At 39.8% G+C, this 27,317-nt stretch overlaps 1 protein-coding gene across 5 annotated transcripts in view; it reads right to left on the bottom strand.

The window, feature by feature from the left end:
- Window positions 1-269: 269 nt before the first annotated feature.
- Window positions 270-27,317, bottom strand: part of LOC140344239 (semaphorin-3F-like) — a 68,325-nt gene continuing 41,277 nt past the window's right edge. For 3 of the 5 annotated variants that reach the window (XM_072431257.1, XM_072431255.1, XM_072431256.1), the window contains exons 3-18: window positions 21,775-21,935; window positions 20,017-20,079; window positions 17,861-17,980; window positions 16,307-16,400; window positions 15,373-15,492; window positions 14,414-14,553; window positions 13,632-13,746; window positions 9,975-10,044; window positions 8,928-9,072; window positions 7,709-7,931; window positions 7,530-7,618; window positions 6,429-6,470; window positions 5,474-5,631; window positions 4,835-4,902; window positions 4,592-4,734; window positions 270-1,472 (exon numbers count right to left, since the gene is read on the bottom strand). In XM_072431257.1, coding sequence (XP_072287358.1) covers window positions 1,230-1,472; window positions 4,592-4,734; window positions 4,835-4,902; window positions 5,474-5,631; window positions 6,429-6,470; window positions 7,530-7,618; window positions 7,709-7,931; window positions 8,928-9,072; window positions 9,975-10,044; window positions 13,632-13,746; window positions 14,414-14,553; window positions 15,373-15,492; window positions 16,307-16,400; window positions 17,861-17,980; window positions 20,017-20,079; window positions 21,775-21,935 — 1,994 coding nt within the window. In that variant the 3' untranslated portion in view covers window positions 270-1,229. The remainder of the gene's footprint in view (window positions 1,473-4,591; window positions 4,735-4,834; window positions 4,903-5,473; window positions 5,632-6,428; window positions 6,471-7,529; window positions 7,619-7,708; window positions 7,932-8,927; window positions 9,073-9,974; window positions 10,045-13,631; window positions 13,747-14,413; window positions 14,554-15,372; window positions 15,493-16,306; window positions 16,401-17,860; window positions 17,981-20,016; window positions 20,080-21,774; window positions 21,936-27,317) is intronic. The other 2 variants (XM_072431258.1, XM_072431259.1) reach the window with 2 other exon arrangements.

Raw genomic sequence — 27,317 nt, 5'->3', positions numbered from 1 at the left:
AAAAGCTTTTTGGACTAGTTCAATGGTAGCTGTACATCTGGGCCACTAGCACTGCACCTCTCATACACACGCTAAAGTTATGACCCTGACACCGTCCCCATCTTGCTCATTTACAAAACAATCCTGTGGCTGTGCATTTTGTAAATGGGCAAGGATGGAAAATACAAATCTGGCTGTACCAATTAGAAGGAAGAATGGGCTACATCTTTAAAGAAGTTGTGCCTTGGAGATTTAAGATAAAGGTTGATTAACAAACATGCCCCAGTCTGTTTGACTTGTGTAACACTTTACTTTGTCAGCCTGAATAAAGTACAATTTTAATTTGTTTAACCAAAAACTGTGCAGCATGAAGCGGAACTATTAAACTATATACAATATATACATAGAATCAAGACCTAAAACACATAACGTTTAGAACAAATAGGAATTACGTCAAGGAACACATATAAAATTTGTGGATCTGACATTCCTAGAAAAGGTACAGGTGTGTCAGTGGTATCGATGAGTCTTTGTCCAGTTCATTGTGCAGTTGTGGAGGGAAGCTACAATGTGCACACAATGGAGAAACAGAGCAATATAGACTATACTGTACACCAAGAAGCTTCTGCTCACAGGCTGTAACATAAAATCGAGCATCCAGTGTTTGTGATAAATAAAGATAATTCACACAGCATCAATCTTGCTACATTCAGAGTTCTCTATACAATGGATCATTCTGGAATGTCTTACTATTACTAACATCTTTCACCCTTAAACCTTCTACAACCCATATTGTGTAGGCTCCTCCTATAACCACTTTTGGGTCAGGCTGTCTAGTAGTTAGTTGTGCAGAATCCTGACATAACCAGTCCTGGGTCAGGATGCTTGCTAGTTGGTTGAGTAGGCTCCTCCTGCAATGGCTTTTGCACCAGGCTATCCGGTGATGAGTTGAGAGGACACCACCTGGTTTGCATCAAGATGTGTGGTATTGTTGTGAAGGCCCTTCCCAAAAGCATTTAGGTAGGGATGTCTGGTAGTTGCTATGACTCATCCCACAATGGCTTCCGGTTCAGTATACTGGGGTAGTGAGTTATGCAGGCTCCTCCCAAAAAGACATCTGCGTTAGGAGGACTTGTGGTGATTTGTGTAGGCTCCTCTCATACAGTCTTCCAATGGTTTCTCTTTTCGTGAAGGTCTTGGAGCTGTTTCTGGATAGCCTCCTTTGCCACAAGGTCCACATTATAACAACCTCAATTCCTGTCCGTCTGTGTGCGCATCTTCTGTCGACGTATAGGCGGACATTGTGCTGGTGGTGGGAGCAGGGTTGGGGAAGACGTTAATTTTTCCAGCAGTTCTCGTGGTAAAACGTTTAGTCTAATTTTCCCACGTGACCTTCGGAAGCCATTTTCTGTCCCCATGCAAGTATATATACCAGCGTCATTCGTCTGGACGGAACGGAGAATTGCTCCTCCTTCCATGGCCTGAAGTCGTACCTAATGAGAAAACATTTAAAAAAAGGTTAATACATGGCTCTAATCTGCAATTTTCAGTTTTCATTTCTTCCTCCAAACTTCCTCCAAACTTTTTCCAAGGGAAGGTTGTCTTAAATATCACCAGACTAACATTTTTCAAAGTGATTATGGCATACTAGACATGGTGGAAGCTAGCTACTAGCATGGAAATGTATAACACATCCTTTACATGACATTGTCATGTGTACTGGAAAATTCTAGGAGACCTTGAAAGCTTTTCATTTGCACCAGTGGAAAATGTATTAAACATGTACTACGTTTGATGGGTTGGCTTTTCATTTGGATTCACTCTATAGTTAGTCATTTGAAGGAACACAGGTTTCAAATAATAATAAAATGTATGTCAAGGCAGTCAATTTGATATGGAGTAAAAACGTTATACAGTACAGGTTCAAAAATCCGGCAACATTCGGACCTGAGGTGCGCTGGATTTTTGAAGGTTATATATGCTGTATATATTAAAATGAAATAACACTAAATGAAATGACACTAGAGGAAAAGAAAATGAAATAATAATGTTCACCAACTAAGTAAAACAGTTTTACAGAATTTTAGTTTAACTAAACAAAATAGTTCCTCAGAATTTTAATCATTACTGTCCCCTCGAAAAGAAGTTAAATAGCAGATAGGCTGTCAGGATGATCATCTCCATGACTGACGGTAACAGCATCCTCAGCAACAGGAAGAGCTTCAATTTGTGGAGGAAAAGCAAGACCTAACAGCTGATTCTTGAGTACAGTGCCATCAAAACATAAACAGCGCCTCCAGAAAACAATGTAAATTTGAAAATGTGCTCCGAAATCCATGCCGGAAAACTGAAGGATCCAGATTAATAAAGGCTGAATTTTTGAATGTCACCTTAATATCCTATCCCATGTGTCCCCACTGGGAAGATTCACTCTATTTGTAATACTGGGACAAAAAGTTATGAAAAATCCAAAGCTTTAAAGCTGTCACCAGAACAAGAGGTAAAGGTAAATCTTCCAAACATCTGTTCTGGTGAGAACTGGCTAAGAGGGGGTTTCCTCCAACTGATATTTTTTATTCTCAAATTCTGATGATTGTTTGGGACAGAATTTAAAAGGGAAATCTCCATAACCGAATATAGACTTCAAAATCTAACTTTGTAGGGGTAACTCTTCCCTAATCTATCCAAAATGAAAAAGGTTTTTGGCTTACTCAAACTAAAATGGGAACCCTTTCATCAATATATCAATTTTTTAAAATAACATCGGTTTGTTTTTTTTAGAACAGTCCATCAAAATCAAAATGTCAGATTCAATCTGTCATTTTGGTTCTGAAAATCTGTATTTGACTGACAGCTGTTATTTTTTATAAATATTGTAGGACTTTATTAAAAGGAGCTGGGCTATGTCACTTTCATACCCTTCTTGCATCCTCCTGTAGAATATCCTGTTCCGATAATTCTAGCCGAATTGGCTGGTGACAGCAGATATGCCATAAACACAATATACAGGAGGAAACATCAGCTAGGAAAAAACCGTGACGTCGGATCTCAGTGGGTAGTTCATGTGAATTTTTCTGTGCTGGACATCCCATGAGACTGATCCTGTAAATGGCAGCTGCTGGCTCTGGACCAGGGTTACAATAGATAGGAAATGATACTAAGAATTAGTCACATTTCCTATGTACAATGCAGTTTCCTTTAATTTGGAATGAATCAGCCATTAAAAGCCAGAAGGATGTTATGCCTAAATAGTATCATTCAACTCAAAAAGCTTTTATCATATGTAATAACACTGCACTGCAAGTGCAAGGAGGCAATGATATTTGTATGGAATATATAGAAAATACCACTCTGATTACCTTTTCTGCCTTCTTAAACCATTAGCCCCGGCTCAGAGCACATAAGTTTTTGCCTCTATGAAACAACTTTACTTTCAGTTTATTCCTATGCGTTCTAACCCCTCTGCCCACAGTACTTCCTTTCCCTGCTACCCTCACTCTTCTCCCAGCACAACCCATGCCAAACAACTCTCTCCCCCTTAGAGCACATGTCCCGCCTCATCATCCTTTCTTTGTGACTCTCCTGCTCTGCTCCTAGTAGAATCCTGCTCTGCCTCCTCACTTTCTATGCCTAATGCACTTTCTAACTTGCCTCCTTGTGTACATCATTTTACTACCCTGTCAACTCCCTGCTCACTACAGTTTTCTTTTATACATCCTCACCCTATTGTGCACAGCACATCTTTTTATATACACCTAATCCCTTAATCTCATACCACATACCTTCTATCTCCTGCTTTCAGCATATCTATCTGACCCTGCTTGCAGTGCAAGCCTTCCTTGTCTCTTTCCACAACATTTCCTCCCTTTTCACACTCCTTGTTCTTTGCACTTCCTTTCCTTTCGCCTCACTCCCCTGCACACAGAACATAACTCCCCTACATAAAGCAATTCTTGATGTATTGGATTGCCCAGGTTCTCTCATGATAGTCCATCTTCTCCAGTGTTGGGGAGCTTTGATGAATTAGGCCCTGTGAATACTTTTTCAGTCACCTCACCCCCAAAGAGAGCTTTCCTCCACAATCCCCCTGTCAAAGCATATCCCTCACTTCCCCACATTGCAACCTTGTTCACCCCACTAGGCATTCCTTCTTTGCCTCCTTACCCTCCCTTCCTGCTTATAGCATATCTCCTTGCTTGTCTACTCAACATCCTGCCTTCTCCCTATCTGCTTGAAGCACATCCCTACCCTACCTTTAGAGTACAGGTGTGCTATAATGATATGAATAAAGAGTTGCATTTATTTGTGTCTTTTATGGGCAGCAGGAGTTCTGCTTTGCACAATATGACAGTTAATGAAAATACAAAAATTGGGCAAAGCTGGACTTTTACAGAAAAAAATGCAGTTTGACAATTATGTCAGCTTTTATCTCCAGTCTTTTCACTGCATGTAATCTCTGCTTTATGTATTTCCTCAACATCTACTTAATGTGAATTCCCCATAGTGATAGATTTTTTTTCTAACCAATTTGTTTTTTTAATCTTCTGTTGGGTAATTTTTGTTGTGTCTCCAGGAAGGTTCACCATTAGTTTCTGAAAACGTATTCATTTACCAGTCTAACCTCCTTCCGATGCTGGGAGCCCTCTCGCTGCAGTAACCAAGTGACACTTTCAAGAGGAGAATGGGTATCACACTGAAGAAAGACACTTCCACCTTCCACTCCTATCTGGAGTCGCTCAGAGACTCCTCTGTCTACTGCAAAAAGAAAAAAAAAGAAAATCCTAAATGTAGCTGATGTGGAGAAATATGGCTGTATATCTATGAAAGACACCTGCACATGCAGAATTTCCCTCACCTTGCATGTTGTACCCTCGGCACTGCCTCATCGGGTCCCCGTGCCTTACATCCTGCCGACGACTCCTCCTAAAAGACAAAAACCAATGGATGCAAAATAATAAAATATGGAAAAAGAAACATGCATTTCTTCAAGTGGTAACGATGATTGCTGGAAAGTACAATTTATTCATATATTCATGCAGAGAGGACATTGGTGTTTTTGAAAGGGCCATTTCTGGACATAAGTAATACAAGGGGTCAGCTTGGGCACTGGTGCCCTTGTCCTCTCCCCACCCAAACTGCCTTTGTCTCCTTCCGTCTCAGCTGCCTCTAATTCCTGTGACACTTAGCGAAGTGGCTACTGAGGACATCTTATAAGGCAATCAGACTACCTTCTCCTGTGTGTGTGGCCACCACAACTGCATGCACAGTCAAGGAAGCTCCAGTACCCGTCACAGCAGCAGGCATACACTATGATAAGCCCGAGGTTGAACAAAAAGTGAAAAGCTTACAACATGCAATAAAATAAGTAAGCAATTCCAGTACAGACGAGGAACCAGAACTGTGGTAGACTGAAGGGAATGCTGGAGGGCAGATTCAGGCAAGCCTTACATGGGGAGATCCAAATACAATGTCCCCACTTTCATATTACACCTACCTCATGGGCGATGGGGTATAGCGTGCACAGGCCTTTCCATCCCAGGCACAATATGGATCTCTGGAGAGACAGCAGTCTGCACAGGAGTCTCCATAGGCTGAGCAGCGATGAAGGGAAAGCTGGGTCACCCCAGCATCTGAAGACACATATAGTTGGTGCTGCAATTCATAAAAATTACAGGTGAGGACAAATTCTGCAATATGGGCTGGGAGTCATGTGATAATCAGACCCTGTATCTGTGTCTACACACCATTAACAATGATTTTATATTCTTCAATTTTAGTATAATTTTACAGTTATATAATGCCACTAAGTTATTAAAAAAACTGTGCAAAATTTACATCTGAAGTGGCCATGTAACAAACATTTTGGACTCAATATGCAAAGTTTTAATACAAGGTTAAGGGCTAGTTGACACAAATGGACATCAGGCATTCTTGCAACAGTTCCCTAGCACCTGCCAGCTTCTGAGGCCACTATGCTTGTACAGAGTAACACATGGTTTTCATAGGTTGTCAGCAGTAAGTTGCTCAATATTACTTTATAGCTCTAAGAGACACAATATTGGACCAACCTGAATGTGAAGGGTGCTTTAGCTATTAGTTTTCTTAGAGATCACAGAGTTGGTTTAAAAGGAATGCAAAGATGGTTCAATGTTTTTTAAAGATGCATGGAAAAAAATCAACTTTAGCTTTATCTTCTATGCATAATTGGTTGTTATGTAGAGTGTATGCAACAAGGGGCCACCATATTTACATCCTACCAAGCCATACCCTGCTTCCTGCTTTGTAGTGTTGCCCCTTTTCAATGCAAGTCTATGAATCAAACCACTCATTGAAAACAATACACTTCCTGTGTGGTTGGTGCAGTACCCACACATTTATAACCTCTAAAATACATTTACACATATTATCAACCCCTCGTCACAGCACTAATATACCAGTATAGCACTTACCCTTTTTGATGATATTCTTATATTTTTAACAGGAGACGGATTCTGTGTGTGACACAATAAATATGTATATATATTAGACATTAAGCAATGTTCAAACAAAACAATCCAAAACTATAGATGAAAGAGCTTTATAAAAAATGTGTATATGCCCAGGGATCATTCCATTCTAGGTCCTGATCCATACTACAATGATGAACTGCACAGTAAATTAAATACCACTCACTTCCAGCCAACAATGCAATGTGAACTGGAATGCATATTCAGAGTCATCAGGACCTCCCAGGGTTTAACCCCACAGACTAGGGCAGCCATCAGAGTAATAAAGCCATACTTCCTTCACAGGTTATTGTCATAAATCAGGATAAAAAACCCCCCTATCCAGAATTTACATCATCGTCTGTCATGCAGGGCAAGAGCCACTGATAAGACAGAGAGACCTTTTCAGGCACCGAATAAAATGAATAGCAGGTCACAGGCTGACAGTTAATTAAATAATCTGACCTTTAGGTCAACAGAAAAAGATTCAAGAAACTATTTAACTTGAGGTGAAGGTCTAAATGATGTCTGTGTTTATATACAAATTCTAACCCCCTTCCCCTCACTGACCTGACCTAACCTAACCCACTCCATAGATTTCTACTCATTGGCATTAAAATGGCTGCAATCACTTTGTTTACATTTATTTGCAATGTTGTTGTGCCTGTGAAGGGACCCCTATGAGATACAAGCCCAATAGACACCTATAGGGTTGCACTGCACATGTGCAAATACCAATACAACTATGGTGGTATACATTCAGGACACATTCACTTCCATTATGTTAAATAGATTATGTAAACTTTAATTTGCGGAAAGTGGTCCAAAGGCACTTACTCAATGGTAAAACTTTGAAGTACAAATAGCAGATAGGACTCACACAGAGCCTATGGCTTCCTGTTTTATTATTACAAATGAGGATGGACAAATTCTTTGCTTTGTATTTATAATCAGAACTTCACTTGTTGTCTGTTGATTATAGATTCATCATATTATATTTCAAGGAATATTGGTTTGGGTGAAATGAGCTTCAATGAAAATGCCTGGATAAAAAAATAATCTTACCCGGAACGCTTCTACTTCTTCCAGAGTGATACCTTCTGTCTCCTCTGGGCCTTTGGGTAAGATCATCACTTTCTGAACTGTACCACGATCTGTTAATAGGAGGAGATAGGGACAAGGTGAAAGGCCATAGTAAGGATATAAGACAAATGATAGGGCTGGACAATGAGCTACTCTCTCACCTGTGCCCAGAAAGAGAACAGTGTACTCCCCATCAGATGCTGGTACAATGTCCACTGCGATACTCGTGTAGGTGTAAGAGACGTCAGAGAGCAGGAGGAGAGGTTTACGGTTCACAGGGTACACTGAAGTGTACATGAGTGGATGTGTTCGCACAAATCTCAGCACGTCCTCACCGAAATGCCGACTGGAGCGGATATTGGCAACAGAAAACCCACCTGCACACTGCAAGACACATTACAAGCCCAATAAGAAAGAATTGCTAAGTAAATCAAAGAAGGCATTGATACAAGACACTTCCAACTCATTCACTATAAGGGCCCCAGTAAATAGGCTTTTGTTTGCATATTCAGGTCAATCAACTAATTGGATGATATTTTTGGATTGGTTCCTTCAGACTTTCTTTGACGTACCCTGTCATAGGTGGAATGAAATGTCTGTCTGCCCAAAAAAGATATTTTGGTTATACTTGACGTCTTGTATACTTGCTTGACCCTTTGATTTTGGAGAGTCTGTTAACATGATCTTCTAGCTATAATTCCAAGTTCTGATACCCCATATTTTGGATTTTCCATCACCCCTATGTGACCTGTTACATTCCACCCAGTAAGGTTTAAATCAAACATGGATAGTAAGTTCTCTTTTGTAATATTTGTGCAGACCTAGAACTGTTATAATCGGTATATCCGATCATATTTATATTATATATATATGGAAACCATTTTCTAGTTTTATAACAGGTTTCCTTTAAACTTCAGTGGCAATGGTCCACACTTAGGCTATATACCGTTTTTTTTATGAACAGGGAAAACAGCTGAAATTAGGCAAAATAGGTTCATTTTCCCTTCACCCCAGAACTAATTTGCAAACAAAGTCCATCAATGGTTGCTTCTGTTTAAGGCTAATGGGACAGGTCTTAATTACATTCTTTCTCTAAGATTCTATTTGCTTTTAATAAATTTTAGGTATATTATTTACTTGCAAAAGCCATCATTGTCTAAATAGCAAAATGCACTAAGAAGGCGGCTTATATTATAGTAAACTGGTACTATGAATTCTGACTAAGCCCAAATTTACCATCAGCCTCTGAAATCCTCAGATATTGGTTTCATTATAATAACATATTATTCTTCTAACTATGTAATGTTCAAAATTAATAAATTGTGATCACTGAATCACTCCGACACTCAGACTGCCAGCAAGGCCGATGTCGTGTCTCACCGCTCCAGGCCGGGGGTAAGGTGTTTTCCCTGTATAGGCCGTCATCTGGTACCCATGTCCCTCCTTGTGTGCGAATGGCCCATTAAACACAGCACGGACGTCAGCAAGAGAGTAAACACACACGGCAGAGCCCCGGAACACGGAACTAAGAGACACACACAGAGACAGCTACATTAGGGACAACAAGCCGACACAACATAAAAAAGAACTGAAAAGGTCACACAATGGGCGACACACAACTATATACAAGTCTGATATGGGAAATATCAATATTCAGACACAACAGAAGACATCAAATGGTGTACAGAAGTAGTAGTCGGTTTTATGATGTGGGGTGCATTAAGTGTGGCCTCTGACATTACCAAATGGCTGCATGTAGTATTAAGTGAATGTAATACAAACAAAACTTCCAGATTGCCAGAGACTTTTTAAACGCTGCAGGTGATTATTAGCGACTGCATACCTGCTGCAGGAAATCATCAGAGATTATTATTATGCTGCAAGACATGCTGCAGGGGATAGTTAGAAATCTACATGCTGGAAGAGGTGGTTGAAGGCTGAACCCATTGTGCAGGAGATGGTCAGAGACTACAAACATGATGCCGTAGATGGTCAGGGACTGTAAATATGCAGCAAGAAAACTAAAATGTGCTAAAGGAGTTAGTGGAAACTGAGACTTTATTTTTAAAGACTGCTAGATCACAATGACATCCCCTTTACAAATTATTTCTTTAACATTTTAATGTACAGCGCTGCATAATATGTTAGCGCTATATAAATCCTGTTTAATAATAACATTGGTGTTCTTTATAGGCCACTTAAAAACATCTGAAAAGAAAAAGGAATAGACAGCACACAAAATAGAAAGGTTGTATGAAAGAAAATGAACCAGAAGCACCTAGGACACAGAAACACAGACTATGGTCTGCAGGGGCTGCAGTAAGAGCCAAAGGGCTACATGCTGGGCACCAGAGGTGTACAAGGACAACATCTACACAAGGAACTAAGAGAAAGAATGAAGACGGCTACGTCAGTATCTGCTCTCACCCCAGGGTAGTGAATACTCCATATATAAGTGGATTCTGCTTGTCCTGAGTCTGCTGAATAAAGATGTCACCTGTGTATAGACAAGAGGATATCATTATTAGCACACTGGAAGTCATACTGTAATTTCCACAATGTATAAATCCCATACAGCATCATTGCTGGAAAAATCTGGAATACATACTAAATGGAATATAAGACAAGGCAATTGAAAATAAATATAAATATATTTAAAACTCTTTTTATTTACTGATCACCTGATTCACCTGACCAACCAACTTTCACCAGAATCTATCAACATCTACCATTCAAAGAGAAAAAGTGCTTACTGGACTTGCTAGGAAGAACTAAACTCAGGAAAATAAATGCAGGCAAAGAACTAGTCCCCCAGTATTACATGTGGTCTCCCCACATCTGATCTTCTCCCATTACCATGCCTTGTTCTGCACTGTGTCTTTGTGTGATGGTTGCCATATTGGTAGAGGCAGGGCTTTGCTTCCTCCTGTCAAAGCCTCCAGCAAGAACAATGAGCAGCTCATTAGGGAACTCACCAAATCTTACTCCAAATCCCCTGACACTATCAGTCAGGGGCAGCAGTGATTTAGATCTCACATTGCAGATATACAGCTTTGAGGCTGTAGGTATAGGAGTGACTAGGCATCCTTGCATAGCATGGATGTAGAAAAAGTGGGTAAGCGTGACACCAACAGTAAAATCTAGATAATTTTTAATGAAGAGCAGCTAAAACAGCACAGGGACACGTGAGATCATTTTGTTTTTTTTTTCTTATCTTCTATTATTTAATAATGGGTTTACAGCTCTTTTTGTAGTCTTTTAGGTATTGCTAAATTATACCACATTTTGCATTCTTTGGTTTGGATACACTTTAAAAACTAAACTGGCCTGGCTGGTCTGCCTAAATAATTACTATTGTTCCTTGGGATTAGTCCAACCCTGTCCAAGTAGGCAGGACAGGAATATACAAGCATGGACAGAATGCACCCATCGCGTGTTAAAGGACCAATAGCTGGATGTGGCTGGAGTTAAAAAGCTGTTTTGTGTATTAGGCCTTGCATGCTGACATGCAAGTACCATTGTCATCACAGGGGGAAAGCAATTCAATTTATTTTACTTTGAATGAGTCCCTCTCGGCAGTAAGAAGCACACACCAATATGAACTAATAATGAACTTTTCTCTCTAACCTGCTGAAACAGTAAATGAACAAAGCCGCACGAGAGAGATCGGAAACTGAGCCAAGACATGCAGCGAGTCAAGTGGTGTCGGCAGGGGGGCTGGCGTGTTTTTTTTTTTTTTTAATTGAGATACATTTGTAAAGCGTGAAATAAGCCCCCTTCTCCCCACCTCTCCTCTCTACCACCAAGCACGCAAGTACTACACAAGATGAAGAACTCAATAGCGTCCTCTTACCCTCTCTAAGCCCTCAATATGGCCCTAATAAACGACAACAAAGAGCATATATGGGCTGGCTCAGTAAATTGGGTAATGATATCATTTGAAGTGGGTGAGTCACCGGCTAATCGAGGAAGAAATTATTTTGCTGGATAAGCCAGCAGACCTATTGTAGAAGAACTGGAGGAAAGAAGGATTAAGTCCTTACCCAGATTTTTCAACAGAAACTCAGTAAGACATTACAGAGACCCTGTCGTCAGACCCTTTATTTCATCGAAAAGAATATATGTGCATCTAATTTATTTCATGCATTTTATCTACCTTTAAAAGCCTCCATACATGCAAAATCTCCAAGACAGCTAAAGGGTGTCACCATCTTGGATGGGATGTCAGCAGCTTCAACAGACTCAGAGCTGTCACTCAAGTAACATTTTTTAATATTCACCTTGACTCCTCTCATCATCTTCATAAAACATTATGTAGTAAGGTTAAGGAAAGGGAATTGGGCCAGCAAAGACAATAATTTGACATATCCAGACGGAGGGTATGACATGCAAGAAAGGAGTGGACTGTGCTAAGGAATTGACACTTTCTTGAGTTGCAGTTCTGTAGTAAGTTCACAGTACATTGCAAGTCAATAAAAATTATGACTTTTTAGGAATCCTTAGGATTTTTTTGTGCTTTTTAAAGCAGTACCAGGGTCTATTTAACCCTTATATTCACCACCTAAACCCATAATGCCAGGGTTCTGGTTCCTCCTCTTCTGGCAGGGGTAACAATGTGTGGTCCTGATTGCTGCAGAAAATGGCACTAGAGTGAATTTCTATTGTAAACCCAAGTTCACAGGGGGTGTGCCTATGACAATCTAGGAGCAAATCTCTAGGCCCAAGCACTGCCACATGACAGTAAATAACCTCATGGCCACAAAGCAGTGCTGCCAAGGTATCTGTAGTCTGGTAAGGTGGGCCCTTTTACATGACCCCTACAAGTTGCCATAAAAGTGTATGTTTGGGCCAAAATGTCATTGCAATCTGGATACATACAAATCCCAAAGCCAATTGCATGTAGGAACAGGTACTGGTTAAAGTCCATAGTCTTCATAATTGAGGATTTGTGTTAGTTTTCCTAAACTGAATATGTCATATGTATTATTCTTTCACTGTTTATAAATTATCTTTGTCACTCATCTATCTACAGCTCGGAGCCCCCAGGCGTGTTTCACACTGGAATCTCTCCATAGCTGTACAGCCAATTAAAAAGCAGAAGTTGCGGTGCAGGAAGAACACTTGGAGCTGTCTTGTTGCTGTTCACACAAGTACAATTCTATCCATTTTGCCTAGTCGGCTGCTTCTGCTGCTTAATTGGCTGCTGCCATGACACAAAGTTGCCCGCGAGCCTGACAAACACGATGTGCAAATCGTGTTAATGAATGATTTCTTTAACTACAACAGTAGCAGTTGTGACCTCGAAGCAATGCCACCTCTGTTTTACATGAAGAAGTCACAGACGCTGCACAGGAAAGTGAACTGGGGGAAAAATCCTGTTATCGGCTCTACCAGTTTCCAAGTACGTTAACTCTATCGAAACCAGCACAAAGATTGCAAGCAGCTGAGATGCAAGCTTTGTGGCCTCCTGTACTGTTTATGAAGGTCTGAAGTTGTCCTCAGATGATTCCTAGTGTACATCCACATTGGTCTCAACCTCCTGGGTAATCACTAGACAAGGTCACCTTCCTCCAGTATCCAGTTCTGATGCTCATATACCTATTAAAGGATGGACCATACAGTAGCCTTCCAACCTGGTGTATACCAGGTTCCTAGGGCACCTGGGTGTGAGTATGTGTTGATTGGCTTAGATTAGAGGGGTAGGTAGTGGTTGCCAGGGATTTTTTATCTAAATTTTGTTTAGGTAGGGTATGCCTACAGTTGGCACCCTAGGGTACATACCTTCCACTCTACTGTATCTACTGTACCTTCCACAGTTGGTGCCCTTCCAAAAATAATTGTTTACGAGCTGCAGCTTACATGGCTTTAAGGATTCCCTCACCCTAACTCCATATGCTAGTGCTTGGCTTGGTTATTGAATGCTATGGAACCCAGCACATTACTATGAGGTGGAAAGAATAGAATATTAAGCTCCCCAATATTTGAAAGTAACCAAATGATTTTGAAGACTCCAGTAAGTGGCAGGGGATGAAGCAAAAGACAAGTACAAGCAACATTAAATAATGATAGATCTGATTTACTTACGCAGTTGGTCAAATGATGTCTCTACTCCATCTGGACCAATGACAGAGCAAACGAGTCTTGCTTTGAGGAAAGAGGTCCATTTTCCCACTAGGGAGCGCAAGCCACCCTCGTCATTCTGCAACAACGGCAAATAATAACATTAGGTGTATCTATATTTTCTGCAGAACACTAAAACAGAATATTAGAATGCAAACACCATATACATTGAAAGTTTCTAGCCATCTTCTATCATAAATCAGAGCCATATAATCTGGGTCTGAAAAACACTATAGGGCCACACATCAAACGTTTTACAGAACATGCCTTTAAAGAAATGACAAACTTCAGTTATGTTAGGCAACATTAGCAGGAAACAAACAAAATAAAATGGTATGCCCTTTGTTGATTTTAGTTCAGTTCTCCAAGGACAGAAGGAAAAAAAGGAACAGGTAGAAATCTATATTTGCAAATTTGCATGATTATATAAAAAAAAAAAGCAATCCCCTAGCTTCAGCACTGACTTACGGACCCAATAAAATAATACAGGGCACATGTTCTAATCTGAATGATGGTTCCAGGTCAGTGCTTAAGAAAGCCCTACAACCATACTTGTTTTAAAAGGCATGTCTAACTCATTAAAAGTGTCAGTTCATTACTTTTTTTATGTGGGGTCAGTTATAACAATAAACAGGAATGATTTAATTTGGGATATGAACGATGTAATCAAAGCCTGGTTAATACAATTTAGAGAATGGAACAAAAGATAGGGGAATTATTGAACATAGTACATTTATGTTTCTCACCAAACATATTCGAGCGATCCTAGACACAACAGCGGGCCCGTTCTCCCCCTCTGGGCTCCGTTCCCGGAATAAGATATAAAGTTTGTCATCCTCTTTAAAGCTGCTCTCCGGAACCACTAAGGATCCCACAAATACAGGATCTAAAAGAAAAGCCACAAAGGATACATACAGTCAACGGCCTAGGCTCTAGCGGTATCTAGTTCACAGTGGTCATTATAAGACATTCTTTGTGCACAGATCTACCTAAGACCCATTACATTGCAAATTATTTGCTGAGATTGTAAAAAGAAATATTTGATCATGTTTAGCAGAAAGCCCGATCCTTGTACAGGTGAAAAATACATATAAATACATACATAACATAGTAACTGTTAAGATATTAGTGATTCTGTTCAGTTTGTGATTTGCACACCCCTGCTGCACTGCACATACATGATCTGTTATTGCAGCTGTTTAAAAGCAAAGCCCTGGTAAGTAAAAAGGGCAAACAAATTAGTAAAAATTAACTGGAATGTCAAAAGATTTACAGAAATGGTGTATACAAACTGATGACAGTTACGACACCTAAAGGTCTTTTCATAAAATCTTTATCTGTATCTTTCTGTGGCACTTACAACTAGGGCTGGCAGTGAATACATATATAAAAAAAAGTGTATGAAAAACTGAAAGTGGGCATAGCTTCCAGTCCTATATGCTGCAGAAAGGGGAGCAATGAACATGGAATCAGGTCAGAACAAGAGAGTTCTAGCAGACAACATAATCTGACATTAGAAATCTCAGCAAAGAGGAAGAAAAGAAGAAACTAAAAATTCTGAAATGGGCTTCATAGTTATATTCCTACAAACGTTATTTACAAAAACTGGAAAAATGAAAAGGGTAAAACTTTATTTTCCTTGATAAAACTTTATAAGATTCATATCTGGTTTCAAGTAGGAAAGTTTTAAATATATTATGGTTACCATTCAACCATCTAGAGTCATATTGCTCTGTCCTGATTGGAGGTTTGTTACCCATTGTACGGAATATGGCCGAATCTGTCCCCATGTAATCCACCTGTACTCCGGCATACAGAACCCCATCTGTATATAAAAAAAAATAATAATAATTATAATACAAAAATAACAACTTGGCCATTTCACAGAATAATATCAGACATTGCTAGGAACTTTTGAAAAAATGCTTGCAAGAATAAAGGAAGAAATATTAGCAAAAGGGCTTGAGGGTGTACTTATTTTATCCACAGTACCCAATTACATCTAATAACATCTCTCTTTAGTATTAAAAAGGTAAACTTTCCTTGTGTTTCCATACAGCTGTACCCCTTTATATGTAAGCATTGTTTCAATCATGTTTGTGTGTTTAAATATATGAGGAAAAAAGCAAAAATTCCCATAGGGTGTACATACTTTTTTACATGACTGTAAATCCTGGATATTTATGTGTTGAATAGCCAACCACCATTTATTACTATTGGGAAAACAATCATCAACACTTTATATGTATTTGTGTTTGACGTTCCCCTACATCTGGGTATAATAGGCTGCAATACTTGTGGGATGTAGATAGGTATTTTTGGGTAACAATTACCAAGGTAGTCATTTGGGCAAAAAAGATTTATATAAGCACAGCTCCAAATAATGATTTAGGTAGAATAGTATTGTGATAAAGGAATATTTAGGAATTTTCAGGTGAAATCTGTAATACAGTTTTTCCCATGTGTATTGAACATGCATACCAATAGACTACAGACTGTGTCTAATTTTATTGTTTATTGATAATCCAAGCAGAGCCAATTGATCTGTCAATTCCTGCTATTCAAAGATTTAATTTGGGGCTGCATAGCACCCAAAAATGCCATTGCAGTATAAAACAGTGTAGAGCCAATACACGCACCTATGATAGTCGCCATATTTTCTTGCTTAGGGTCATAGGGACATCTCCCTTTCCCAGACTCGTGGGAGGCAGATATAATCCTAAACACGTAGTCCTAGGACAGAAATAAAACAGCATTATATTCAAATAACAATTATATTATCTGTAAAGTTTCATGAAAAATGACCGAAACAGAAAAAAAGTTATTTCCTCTCCAGTTTTATGTAAAAGTTTAAATAGAAAAAAATCAAAAAGATGTGCTACTTTAAATCAGTTAACAAGAATAAATAAAAAATTTGGCTTTCTGTTTTTTTTTACTGAACAAAATGGAAAACAAATTCCAAGGAGACGCAGGTAACTTGCGACCTTTCAAGCTGTTTCACCTGCAGTAAAGATATTTTTCCACAAGGTGTCAGCATTGTACTTAACCTGGATACAGCCAAAGAAAACCAACACAAAAGTAATAAAATTTATAAACAATAAATTAGGGTAAAATGGTCACATATCATCATTTTATGCCTTTTTCTAAATAAAGCCTAACAACTATAAATGCTTCATAATATGTATTTGTATGTTAACTGTACAACTGTACAGTGTACTGTGTTTAACTGTACTGTACTAATCAGGTTTGCGGTGGTATTAAAACACGGGCAAACCATTCTTGTGCTTCTGGCTGGCAGGGCATGCGGTTATTGTGCCTGAGCAGTATCCTAAAAAACTTTTCAATTCTTTTTGAACAATAGTTGTATACTTCCTGGTGTATTCTGTATTGCTAGTGTATTACAGCATCATAGCTGTACATACTTTTTCACATGATTGATGGGTTCACAAACCCATCTTTTCAAACTTGCCTACCCATCTTCTTCTGTCTTATCAAACCCCCATTACTTACCCACCATTCCATATCTCCCCTCCTATTGTGTGATACTTCCCCCATCTAATAGATTGTAAGCTCTTCGGGGCAGGGCCTTCTCCTCCTCCTGTGTCACTGTCTGTATCTGTCATGTGCAACCCCTATTTATTGTACAGCACTGTGTAATATGTTGGCGCTATATAAATCCTGTTTAAAACTAATAATATTAGCTGCATATCTGCACTGTGAGATCTAAGGCACTACTGCTATTAAAGACTAGCCTGTTGCCCTTTGAGTTTTTTTTTTTTGGACATAGCTTTCAGTGTTCCAAATTTCATGCAATTTTTTTCTGTTTGTGTCCCTGCTAGGTAGAGCTAACCTCTTGGTTTGTCCTAACGACCACTATCATAGGAAATCCAATATTTTACAGTTACAGTGGGGTGTTTCTACACACATCCCAGACATCATCTCTCTTTGGAATTTGTTGCAGATTTTCCCTGACTTCCTGTCTGGTGGTCAGTTGCACAGGAAGTGAGGGAAAATTTATCAACCTGAGCCCTGGATGGCAGGAAATAGCCATCAGGGGCTCTAGCACCCCTCTATTCTATTTAAAAATTGAAAACCGACTTGACATATCAAGTGTGTATATTTGCACTAGGTATTCACATATAATGCTCGTGATGTAACTGTCTTCCCAGTATGGTATTGGATTCGTGGCTCACCTCTGACCTCCATCCCCGGTAGACAAGAGTGCACTGCGGCTGGTACGCTCCTGTTCCACAAGCGTATAGATGAGTTCGGTTCAGCGGCTGAATGACACGCAGAAAATTTGCACATTCATCCTACAGTAACAGGGATGTAAAAGGTTAGTGAAGGAAGACCTCTAGGGTAATAGGCAATGCTTGGTGCGGGCAGAGAGGTCCACGTGGACAAAAGTCTTTTTTACCTTTGCTATTTGTCCCCCTACTGACTGAAAGGGTTAATTACATTTTGATGATGATATGGGATGCTCAATGCACTGGATTGTGGGGGGCCTCCATATCATCCCATACTGTGCAAGGCCCATAGAGTTGCACTGAAGAGGATGCTGTCAGCAGTCAGTACAGTGGGACAACAAAGCTACTGGAGAATGGTCTAGTGCAGGGGTGGACAAATTTTTTTTACCCAGAAGCCACAATCTGAAAAAAAATTTACCAGAGGAGCCGGGTCAATTGTAGAGTGGGCGGGGTTATGCCATCATGATGCCTCTGAATGTGACGTCATGATGACATAACCCTCACACAACCCGCCCACTCTCCCATTGCAAGCCCCAGGGACATGTTCCGCGGCTCTGGCCAGTGCGCCCCCCTGGCGAGGGCCTTCTCCTGACCCTGCTCGGGGTGGCACTGGCCAGAGCTGCGGAACACCCAAAGGGTCAGAGAAACATCCCCACTGGGCCGTATATTGCCCATGCCTGGTCTAGTGCATTGGAGGAGAGGGCCATCTGCTGCAGGAGCAGGGTATAAGAAGCTTAGCTTTTCTGAAGATAAGGATCCCTATCCATGTTAGCTTTGTGAATTGAGTGAATTGAGTCCATGTGGGTACTTCATAAAGAATGTGTAGGAAAACATGTGTAGGAAATGACTTATTGCACAGTCAACCCTTTCCTGTTTTTGACTCACATTAGATACCAGCTAGAGTTAGTAGGTCTTAGGCAAAAAGAAAAAACAAACTGCACTGTTGGGATCCTTCCATTAGTTTACCAATGTTCTACTGAATTTTTTATTATGAAGCAAGGCAGTTTAAATCATAAAGCTTTTGAATAATAATAAAACTTATAAAATACAAGAACTATATGTTCTTAATTAAATCATGGTGAGCTTGCTATAATAAAGACCAGTCACTGCTACTTTCCCTCATTATACAGGATGACAGGTCTTGTATCCGCCCCTGTAGGTATCTGCAGGCAGCCTACAGTGGGTGGAGCTTACTGGACCCCTCCCATAGCTCTGCTTCCTTTATAGGCCATGTACAGCACATCCAACGTGCATGAAAAGTGCTGAAAACTGAAGGTAAAACTAAAGTTTAGCTTTACAGAAAAAAAAAATATTATTTACTTTAATTTTATGCCTTTTCCTTCAGATTGGTTGTGCTTAGTGGTAAAATATTTGGTCCTTGTTACTAGGGTTAGGGAACAGATGGAGAAACATATTCTTAAATCACTCTGCAAGTCAAGAAGTTGATGATTAACAATATTCACATTTAAATGAATTTTCAAACCTCGGTTTGTGTAATTCTTCTTTTGTTTTCAAGCAGTTAAGAATATATTGCGTTAATCAAGAAAGATTGTGCAATTCTTTATTGGGATATTAGGTAATATTTATTTGACCATCCCAGTCTGTGGTGTCACTGAATGCCAAGTAGCACGGTGTGACACCGGTTTCTTCACCATTGACAGGTGGAGTCTTCATGATCAGTCACACTTCTTGTTTGTCTTGTGTTTCCAGCTCCGATGCCTTACATCACACTTTCGATGGTGTCTACGCTAGTAAAATGTTTTACCACACTTCTTCCTACTAATAGAAGTTCTTCTTTGGAAATAGCAATTATGTCTGATACTCATCCATAAGAATATGGTGCCTAGGCACCGATCACATGATCTCTGGGTACCCAGAGCATTATGGGCTGAGCAAAGTACAAATACTGCTACATAGGAAATACAACATGTAGGTACTGAACAATTCTGGCTCTCATTAGGTACATATAACATAAAAAAACAATATTTTTAAAGCATTGACCATAATAAACATTTACATTTAGATGATTCTTTTCATATTTGTGAAATGCATTAAAAAGACCATGGTTCTCCTTTAATCCAGGGACAGAATATTATACTTACTGCACGTCCTCTGCCTGCCATGAGACATTCCTTCTGCCTGGTTGGGGCAGCGGGCCAATGAATCTGATAGTGAGGAAAGAGAGAGAGAAGTCACTAATGATCCTGCAAATACGCACATGGAAATAAAACAGACCAAGTGCAGGCCTGGTGCCCGCCTCGCCCACATTTATACATTTAGACCCTCTCTAGCAGAATCTATGTGAAGCACTCTGCTATGACATTACTTACTAGCTGGGTGTTCGTAAAGTTCGTTCAAAGTAAATTCATTACTTAAGAAAATCTTAAAAAAGGAAATTGCCATGGGAAAGATGGAAAAGAACCCCATCCTTCCAAAGGGTGGTCTAAGCTTTCAGTCTTTGGGAGCCATCAGCCAATTCTTCAGCAATGGAGTGTTGGATGTCCTCATTCCATCTGCTGGGGCTTTATGACTATAGCACTGACAGCGGGAGCAGCCATATAGTCAAGGGGAGTTCAAATGTCAGACACTCCGAAACTTTTTGTTTCTCAGACTCTCCACCTTTTAGAGAGGTAAGTATTAGAAGCAATGCACTTATTTTTTTTTTTTTTAAGTGCATTGCTTGTTGCCTTGCTTTGCTGGAGTCCTGGGTTTAATTCCCACTTGGTATATTGTCTATATTTATTTTGCATGTTCTTTCCCATGTTTGTTTGGGTTTCCTTGTAATATTTTAGTCTTTATTTTTATTCTCATTTCCCATATGCAAATACTTCTAGGGTGTATGTGTGTACTACATTTGAAACAAATCCTTGACGTAGTAGCTCTGATCATCTTTAATGCAACCTCTGTGTTTCTTTGGAACCCCTTGGTTGTGAGCTTAGGCTCTATACTTGGTCAGCATTTAGTTTCTTCCCTCCACCTATACATCCTGGATCTGAACAGTTTTGTAGAATATCAGCTACTTTTGGATTTGCTTTTCAGCAGTGCTGTTAGCTTAGCTAGACTTGACTCCAATGATTTCCTTTATTCTAGATTTGACCTCTGGAATGTGTCATGATAGAAAGCTTTACAGCCCAAACTGCACCCAATCAAGTGCCCAGAGGAAGGTTCTGGTTCTGGACACTCTGGGCTCATAGTGAGTGCGTTAAATGGGACAGAGAATCCATCCAGAAGAGAGATTTTGCTGCAGAATAAAGCTGAGAGCCATGGGACATCATCAAACAGAAGGTGAGTACTGTACTGCGGTGAAATACATAGGCAATCAATTTTTTTTATAAATTATAGTTGGCCTTTAAAACATAAAAAAGGCAAAGTAATAGCCAATTAGCTTTCAGCATGCATCTTGGGATATACTTGGGATGTGTTACCCCAGCACCACTGAAAGCACCTCTTTGTAGTATATTCCTACCCTAACCAACAATGCAAAACTTGCAAAGTTATCTACCTATCAGCAGGCCTGGGCACTGATAGATGGATGCCTAAGGAGGGCATATATAGGCTTATGAATTCCAGATAGCACTTCAGGGCTTAAGATGATACTGGAGTGTCAGGCACTAAGATATGGTGGGAATGTGGACAGCATATGCTGTTATACTGCTATTAGTTTAACATTTTATTCCCCTACCAGGTTCACTTGTTTCAATGGTGCAGCAATTAAAATAAAATATGCAGTGTTTAAACAAGGAGAAGCCTTTTTATGCCACATAGCCTAGCTGGTAAATGAATTAAAGCTGTATAACATTCTTCAGCCGTGCAGCAAACCTTCCCACTGGCAGGACATAAAACCCAATTTCCTGGCTTACAATTAAAGGCTCTCGATTGATGTTGCCCAGGTCCATTGACAGCAGGTAGTCACGACTGCCGACGTACATCCGGTCCTGATCCTGATCCAGGAGGAGGATCCGGTAGTCGCTTGTGTTAAAGCCAAAGCTGAAGAAACGCGCTGTCCGGGACTCCATAAGCTCTGCGGAAAGAAATCAATGAGCCAGTCAGGGTCATATTAGTCAAACAGGATGATTCATAAGTTTTACTTGTTTTGGAAGAAAATGGGGACATTTATAAAATCTTTGCAGGAGGGAAACCAAGCAGTGTTTTAACTGAATTAAAAATATGCAGTTCTTTCTTATTTCCCTCTCAAAATATTCCTGTCCCTTTTTTTTTCGGGAAAAAATGCACAATGAGCAAAATTGGGCAATTGTCAGCTCGCCCAATTTTTATGAACGTCTCTTGATGGGTTGTAGTATATTTCAGACATATCTGGGAAGGGCGAGTCTGGACACAGAGGACAAGCTGGCAGCCCATAATGAAGCTACTTTCCCATTCATATCCCAATTAGAACGCAACCTAACGTAGAAATCTAGAAAGAAATAAATGGTGGAAGAACAGGAAACAGCTCATTTTGTATACAGTTCACCCATTTTAAATATTTGTAGAGTTGTGTTAGAGAAAACTCCCAAGAGTTGGGAAGGGCGAGTCTGGGCACAGGGGACAAGCTGGCAGCCCTTAATAAAGCTACTTTTCCATTCAGATCCCAATTAGAACGCAACCTAACGTAGAAATCTAGAAAGAAATTTATGGTGGAAGGACAGGAAACAGCTCATTTTTTATACAGTTCACCCATTTTAAATATGTGTAGAGTTGTGTTAGAGAAAACTCCCAAGAGTTGCTCCTAGCAGGCAACTTGCTAACACTTTCTTGAAGAAATAAGATCAGAAAAAGAAATATTAGTCTGTAGAGTCTTTCTGTGTCTACTGTAGAATCACTAGGTCACCTACGACTTTGTTAGTACAAAACACAAGCAAGGATCCCCAAGATGGGTCAGGGCACCCTCTGTGCTTCCATGGATGACAGTCCATCAGGCGCAATCCCCACCAATATCTCACCATGCTCACCAATAGCTAATTCACACTCCACTGCTAGTCTTTTTGCACTTCCTTCATGGGGTTCCTTCAAAAGTGCTTTTTTACATTTGGTTCTCCTCCAACTGTTCTGTAACCTTTTGCTCATGTTAAATTTTCAAAAAAATTTAATAAATCAATTGAAATACAAAAGTGCTTTTTACATATTCTAAGCCAAAAACAGGCTAAAAACTGAACAGACAGAACAACCAAAAACTGGAGAGTCTGTGTGCAAGATTAGCTGTGCCAAGACCCCTAGCAAAAACTACAAAAGGTAAAGGAAAGGCTTTTAAGAACCTGTGTAAGGATGTTACAGATGGCCAAGCGCCAAGAGTTGGCAAATACCCATTATAGGACAGCATGTATTGTGAAGGGTATGAAGCCATCGCTGCACAGAGCCAAGGGTACCATCTATCTTTTATAGTTTTACTGTTTTCATACAGGAAACCGCAAGGCTTAGAGTTACACGACTAGGTGGGATACCATTATCAAGTGTTTTTAGGGGCCTGGACTATCAGGGCCATTGTACAAAGCCCTGATTGTTCCCCATTCATTTGGATTTTGTTACAAGTTGCAAAGTTCAGTAAATGTTATCAAGTGTCATGTGTCCAACGCCACCTGTGCACAGCAGCTCCAGACCCATATCTCTGATATATATTTACCTACAGGCCATTGTTCCTGCTGTACTAGTGAAGTATACGTGTCAATGGAGCGCCATGTGTTGTGAGGTTAAAGTGAACCAGCACAATTTTTTTTAATAAAAGGTTCTAAACAGACACCAGATGATGCATAAAATGGCGTGCTTGTGATCACCCCTGATTTAATTTCACATTCTCATTAGGTCTTCATCATGTCAATTGATGTTTCAAGCTGTTTGGCTTAACTGATCCTATGCTACAGATGGTAAGCAGCAACTCTTGGACTCTAAGGTTGCTGACCACAACCCATTTGATGTTCGTTGATCTTCCAAAAAGCCTCCCAACCATCCTTCTTATAGACCAAATCCTTTGCTAAAAGCACTATCCATCCAAAAAATCTACTTTTCTTTTAAATAAATTAGTAGTGTTTACTTTTTTTAGCTTGTGTACTGCTTTTTGTTGTCATGTCCCGTCTATATGGACGCCAACAATGGATGCATGGCATCTATCAGGGCAGGTTTCCCAACTGTGACAACTATGAGCCATGTCTGCTTAAGGTGTATTGGAATGTGTTGCAAGCCCATGACAACCCAGGAATACAAATATACCAGATATTTTAAATACCAAATATTTTATAAACCAGCAGCTTTCAAACAAATTGAAAATGACTTTTGAAGTTATGTTCACTTGTTGGATTTTAATGACTGGGTTTTAAAAAATCAATTTAGCAAAATTCCAAGAGAAAGAACATTTCCAGTGACAAAGCAAATGCAGCTATTTTTTTTTCTGCTATTTATTATTGTGACATGAAGAAGGTGTTGGTAAATGGCCTTGCCTATCACAAAGATAACCACGTAAGCCCCTCTGCTTGGTATTAATATTACCTGCAGATTTAAGATGAATTATTTATGACTGTACCAGTCTCCCTCCATGGTGTATTTTATCATAACAACGTTAAGAGCCGACAGCTGGCATATAACAGGGAATAAATACAGCAATGTTGAAACCTACGTAATAAAAGCCAACAGCTACATTCACTCTGATTATTTAGAGCAATCCATTAACTGAAATATGTGCGCTGCACTGCAAGTAACATACACCGCGGATCAGGATCATTAGATATAAAAAGTATGGAGGCTTGTACATATTTAACAAATTCCCCTTAATATCCCCTTAAGAGGTTTCATAAATTGCTTCCCCGAGGTGTGATTCAAATTGGTGATTAATTCTGCTCAGCCCTTCAGTCCTCATGTTCTGACCCTGCAGCGCTGCGCTGTGTCTATATCTCAGTTACTGTCATTCCCCCCCAATGATTTTCCAGCATTGCTAACATCATGCTTTCCAGAGTTCCCGATAGGCGCAAGGGTATGGAAATTAGTAGCAGTTTGCAAGGAAGCATTGCATATTTTTGCTTATGAAGAGATTTTCAAAACTGATTCGAGTTTTATTATACACATGATGAAGTGTGGCAAAGACAAGAGGCATGGGCGCAGAGAGTGCGCATACTTGGATTGTTATATTCCAAAAAGTAAAGGTGCTGTCTTATAGGAAACATGTAGACAGGTTAGCTTGGCATATACAGAAGTTTTAAAAGTGCATTCTGGCACAAAATCATATATTTCTAAATAGCCACTGAAAAATAATGCAGAACAAACCCCACCTATACTCACCTGTCCCTGTTCCATACCAGCGTGCCATCATCTTCTTCCTGGGTGTGATCTTCAGTCATCTTGATTGGCTGGAATGATTTAAATCTGCGCGGGAGTCCCGGCAAGTGCGAGGGAAGCTGGAATTGCCAGGAATCTTGGCAACCAATGCTGAGTTCCACAAGCACATATTTAAAAGTTCTACGCAGTGATCAGGCAGGTAAGAATGCTATTTGCATAAGGGATATGGCCTGCAATAAAACCCAACCCCATAAAGTACAACTCCAAAACCTTGCACAGATGTAAGGTCTTGCATAAACTTTCTGTTACAGGGTGACAGTGGCCTGTCCTGTCTCCTATTTGTACTGCAGAGTTATCACCCTGTCACATGGGCGTTTGATGAGGATAACAATTGGCCATTTTAACACGATACATAAGTATTGTCCACTGTTGTCACCATTATTATTATTATTATTATTATTATTATTAATAATAATAATAAACAGGATTTATATAGCGCCAACATATTACGCAGTGCTGTACATTAAATAGGGGTTTCAAATGACAGACTAATACAGACAGTGATACAGGAGGAGAGGACCCTGCCCCGAAGAGCTTACAATCTAGTACACTATGAAGGAATCTTTCCGGAAAAAAGCCATGCTGCAGCATATGAGGACAGAAAGTGACTGCAGGAGATCAGCAGGACTTGGCAAACTAAATGTCATTCAGAGTTTACTTTAAACTTTCATTATAATATTTTCTCGTTCTTCAAGTTCTAATTTTTTTTTTTTTTAGACACGGAACACATATAGCCAAAAGGGTCCACCAACTCTGCGGTAAGATTAAACAGAGCCCTGGATTTAATCATGGCGTTTGATTAGCTGAGTTTCCAATGCGTGTACAAATAAACAAATTAAGGGAGATCCAAATTTGGCCATGTGCAAACCGTTTGGGAAATGTGCACTCGGGGCCAGGAAAAATCTCAACAGCAGAGTAAAAAATAAACAATGGCTATCTCCATAATGACATTTTTATCTGAGCAATTACATTCAAAAGCCAGTCCATATTTCATCAAGACGTGGAGTCTGGTCAGATAACATCGCATGCAATAAACAGAAAAAACAAATGTATGACCTCTAAGAGGAGATACTTCCCAGTAGGCAATAGGAACAATGAATACAAAGGAGATACAAACCATTCAGGCTCATGGGATGCTTCATTCATAAATGCTAAAAAAAAGTTTCTTCCTATATGACCCCATTGCATAACTGCAATATTATTATTTGACATAAAACAACTGTTTGCATGGGTTTCCTCAGTTTCCTCCCACATCCCAAGAACATACTGGCAAGTTAACTGGCTTCCTCCAAAAGCTGACCTTAGACTATGCTTTGGTCATAGGATTTGGAGGACATTGGATTTTTTACTCTTCTGAGGGACAGTTGGTGGTATGCCCATGGACTTGTGCTGCATAATATGCTATTTAAATATATAGGAACCCACCCTAAGATATGTCATGTAGCCATTGGAGCGCATATAGAAAACGTGTGGCTGCAAAGGGGTTATGAGAGGTTAGCAGCACTGATAAAGCTAAGGAAAAAAGTTGCAAATGTTAATAATACACAGTGCTTAATTAAGAAAAATATAATTCAGTAAAGGTTTCTATTACAATACCTGGGTGCCACCAATTTTTTTTGCTGCACCTTAAATCTATTACCTTTTCAACTGAATGATGCTTGTCCATCATTGCCAGCTCTGCACCCCACACAGATAGTATACTGGCTTCAGATTTCCAGTAATGCGTATATCAGGCATCCGACACAATGGCAAGGCTGGGACTTCTTGGCAGTGCCAGTCCAGACAGAGTCACCATTATATTACGGTAACTGTGGGAAATCCAACACCGGTTGGCATGCTCGCTACGCCTTGCAGCAATAACGACAGAACGTTTCATCTAAAGCACCTTTGTCTATGTTTCCTCTGCAGAAATTTCTCTTCCCCGGAGGAAAAAAAACATGTACTTTCTATATGGGTGACCCTGGTGATGGTGACCTCAATGTAATTTAAGGCATATCTTACGATACTTAGAAACTGCCAGAGCTTGAAGGGATCATTTATTCGAGCCATTCACTGAGTTCCTGTAGTCTTCTGCCTCAATTCA

The sequence above is a fragment of the Pyxicephalus adspersus genome, chromosome Z (genome assembly GCF_032062135.1).
Source record: "Pyxicephalus adspersus chromosome Z, UCB_Pads_2.0, whole genome shotgun sequence".
NCBI classification, from domain to species: Eukaryota; Metazoa; Chordata; class Amphibia; order Anura; family Pyxicephalidae; genus Pyxicephalus; species Pyxicephalus adspersus.
Note: the sequence above shows the minus strand (reverse complement) of the source record. Positions and strands in the feature narration are given on the sequence as shown.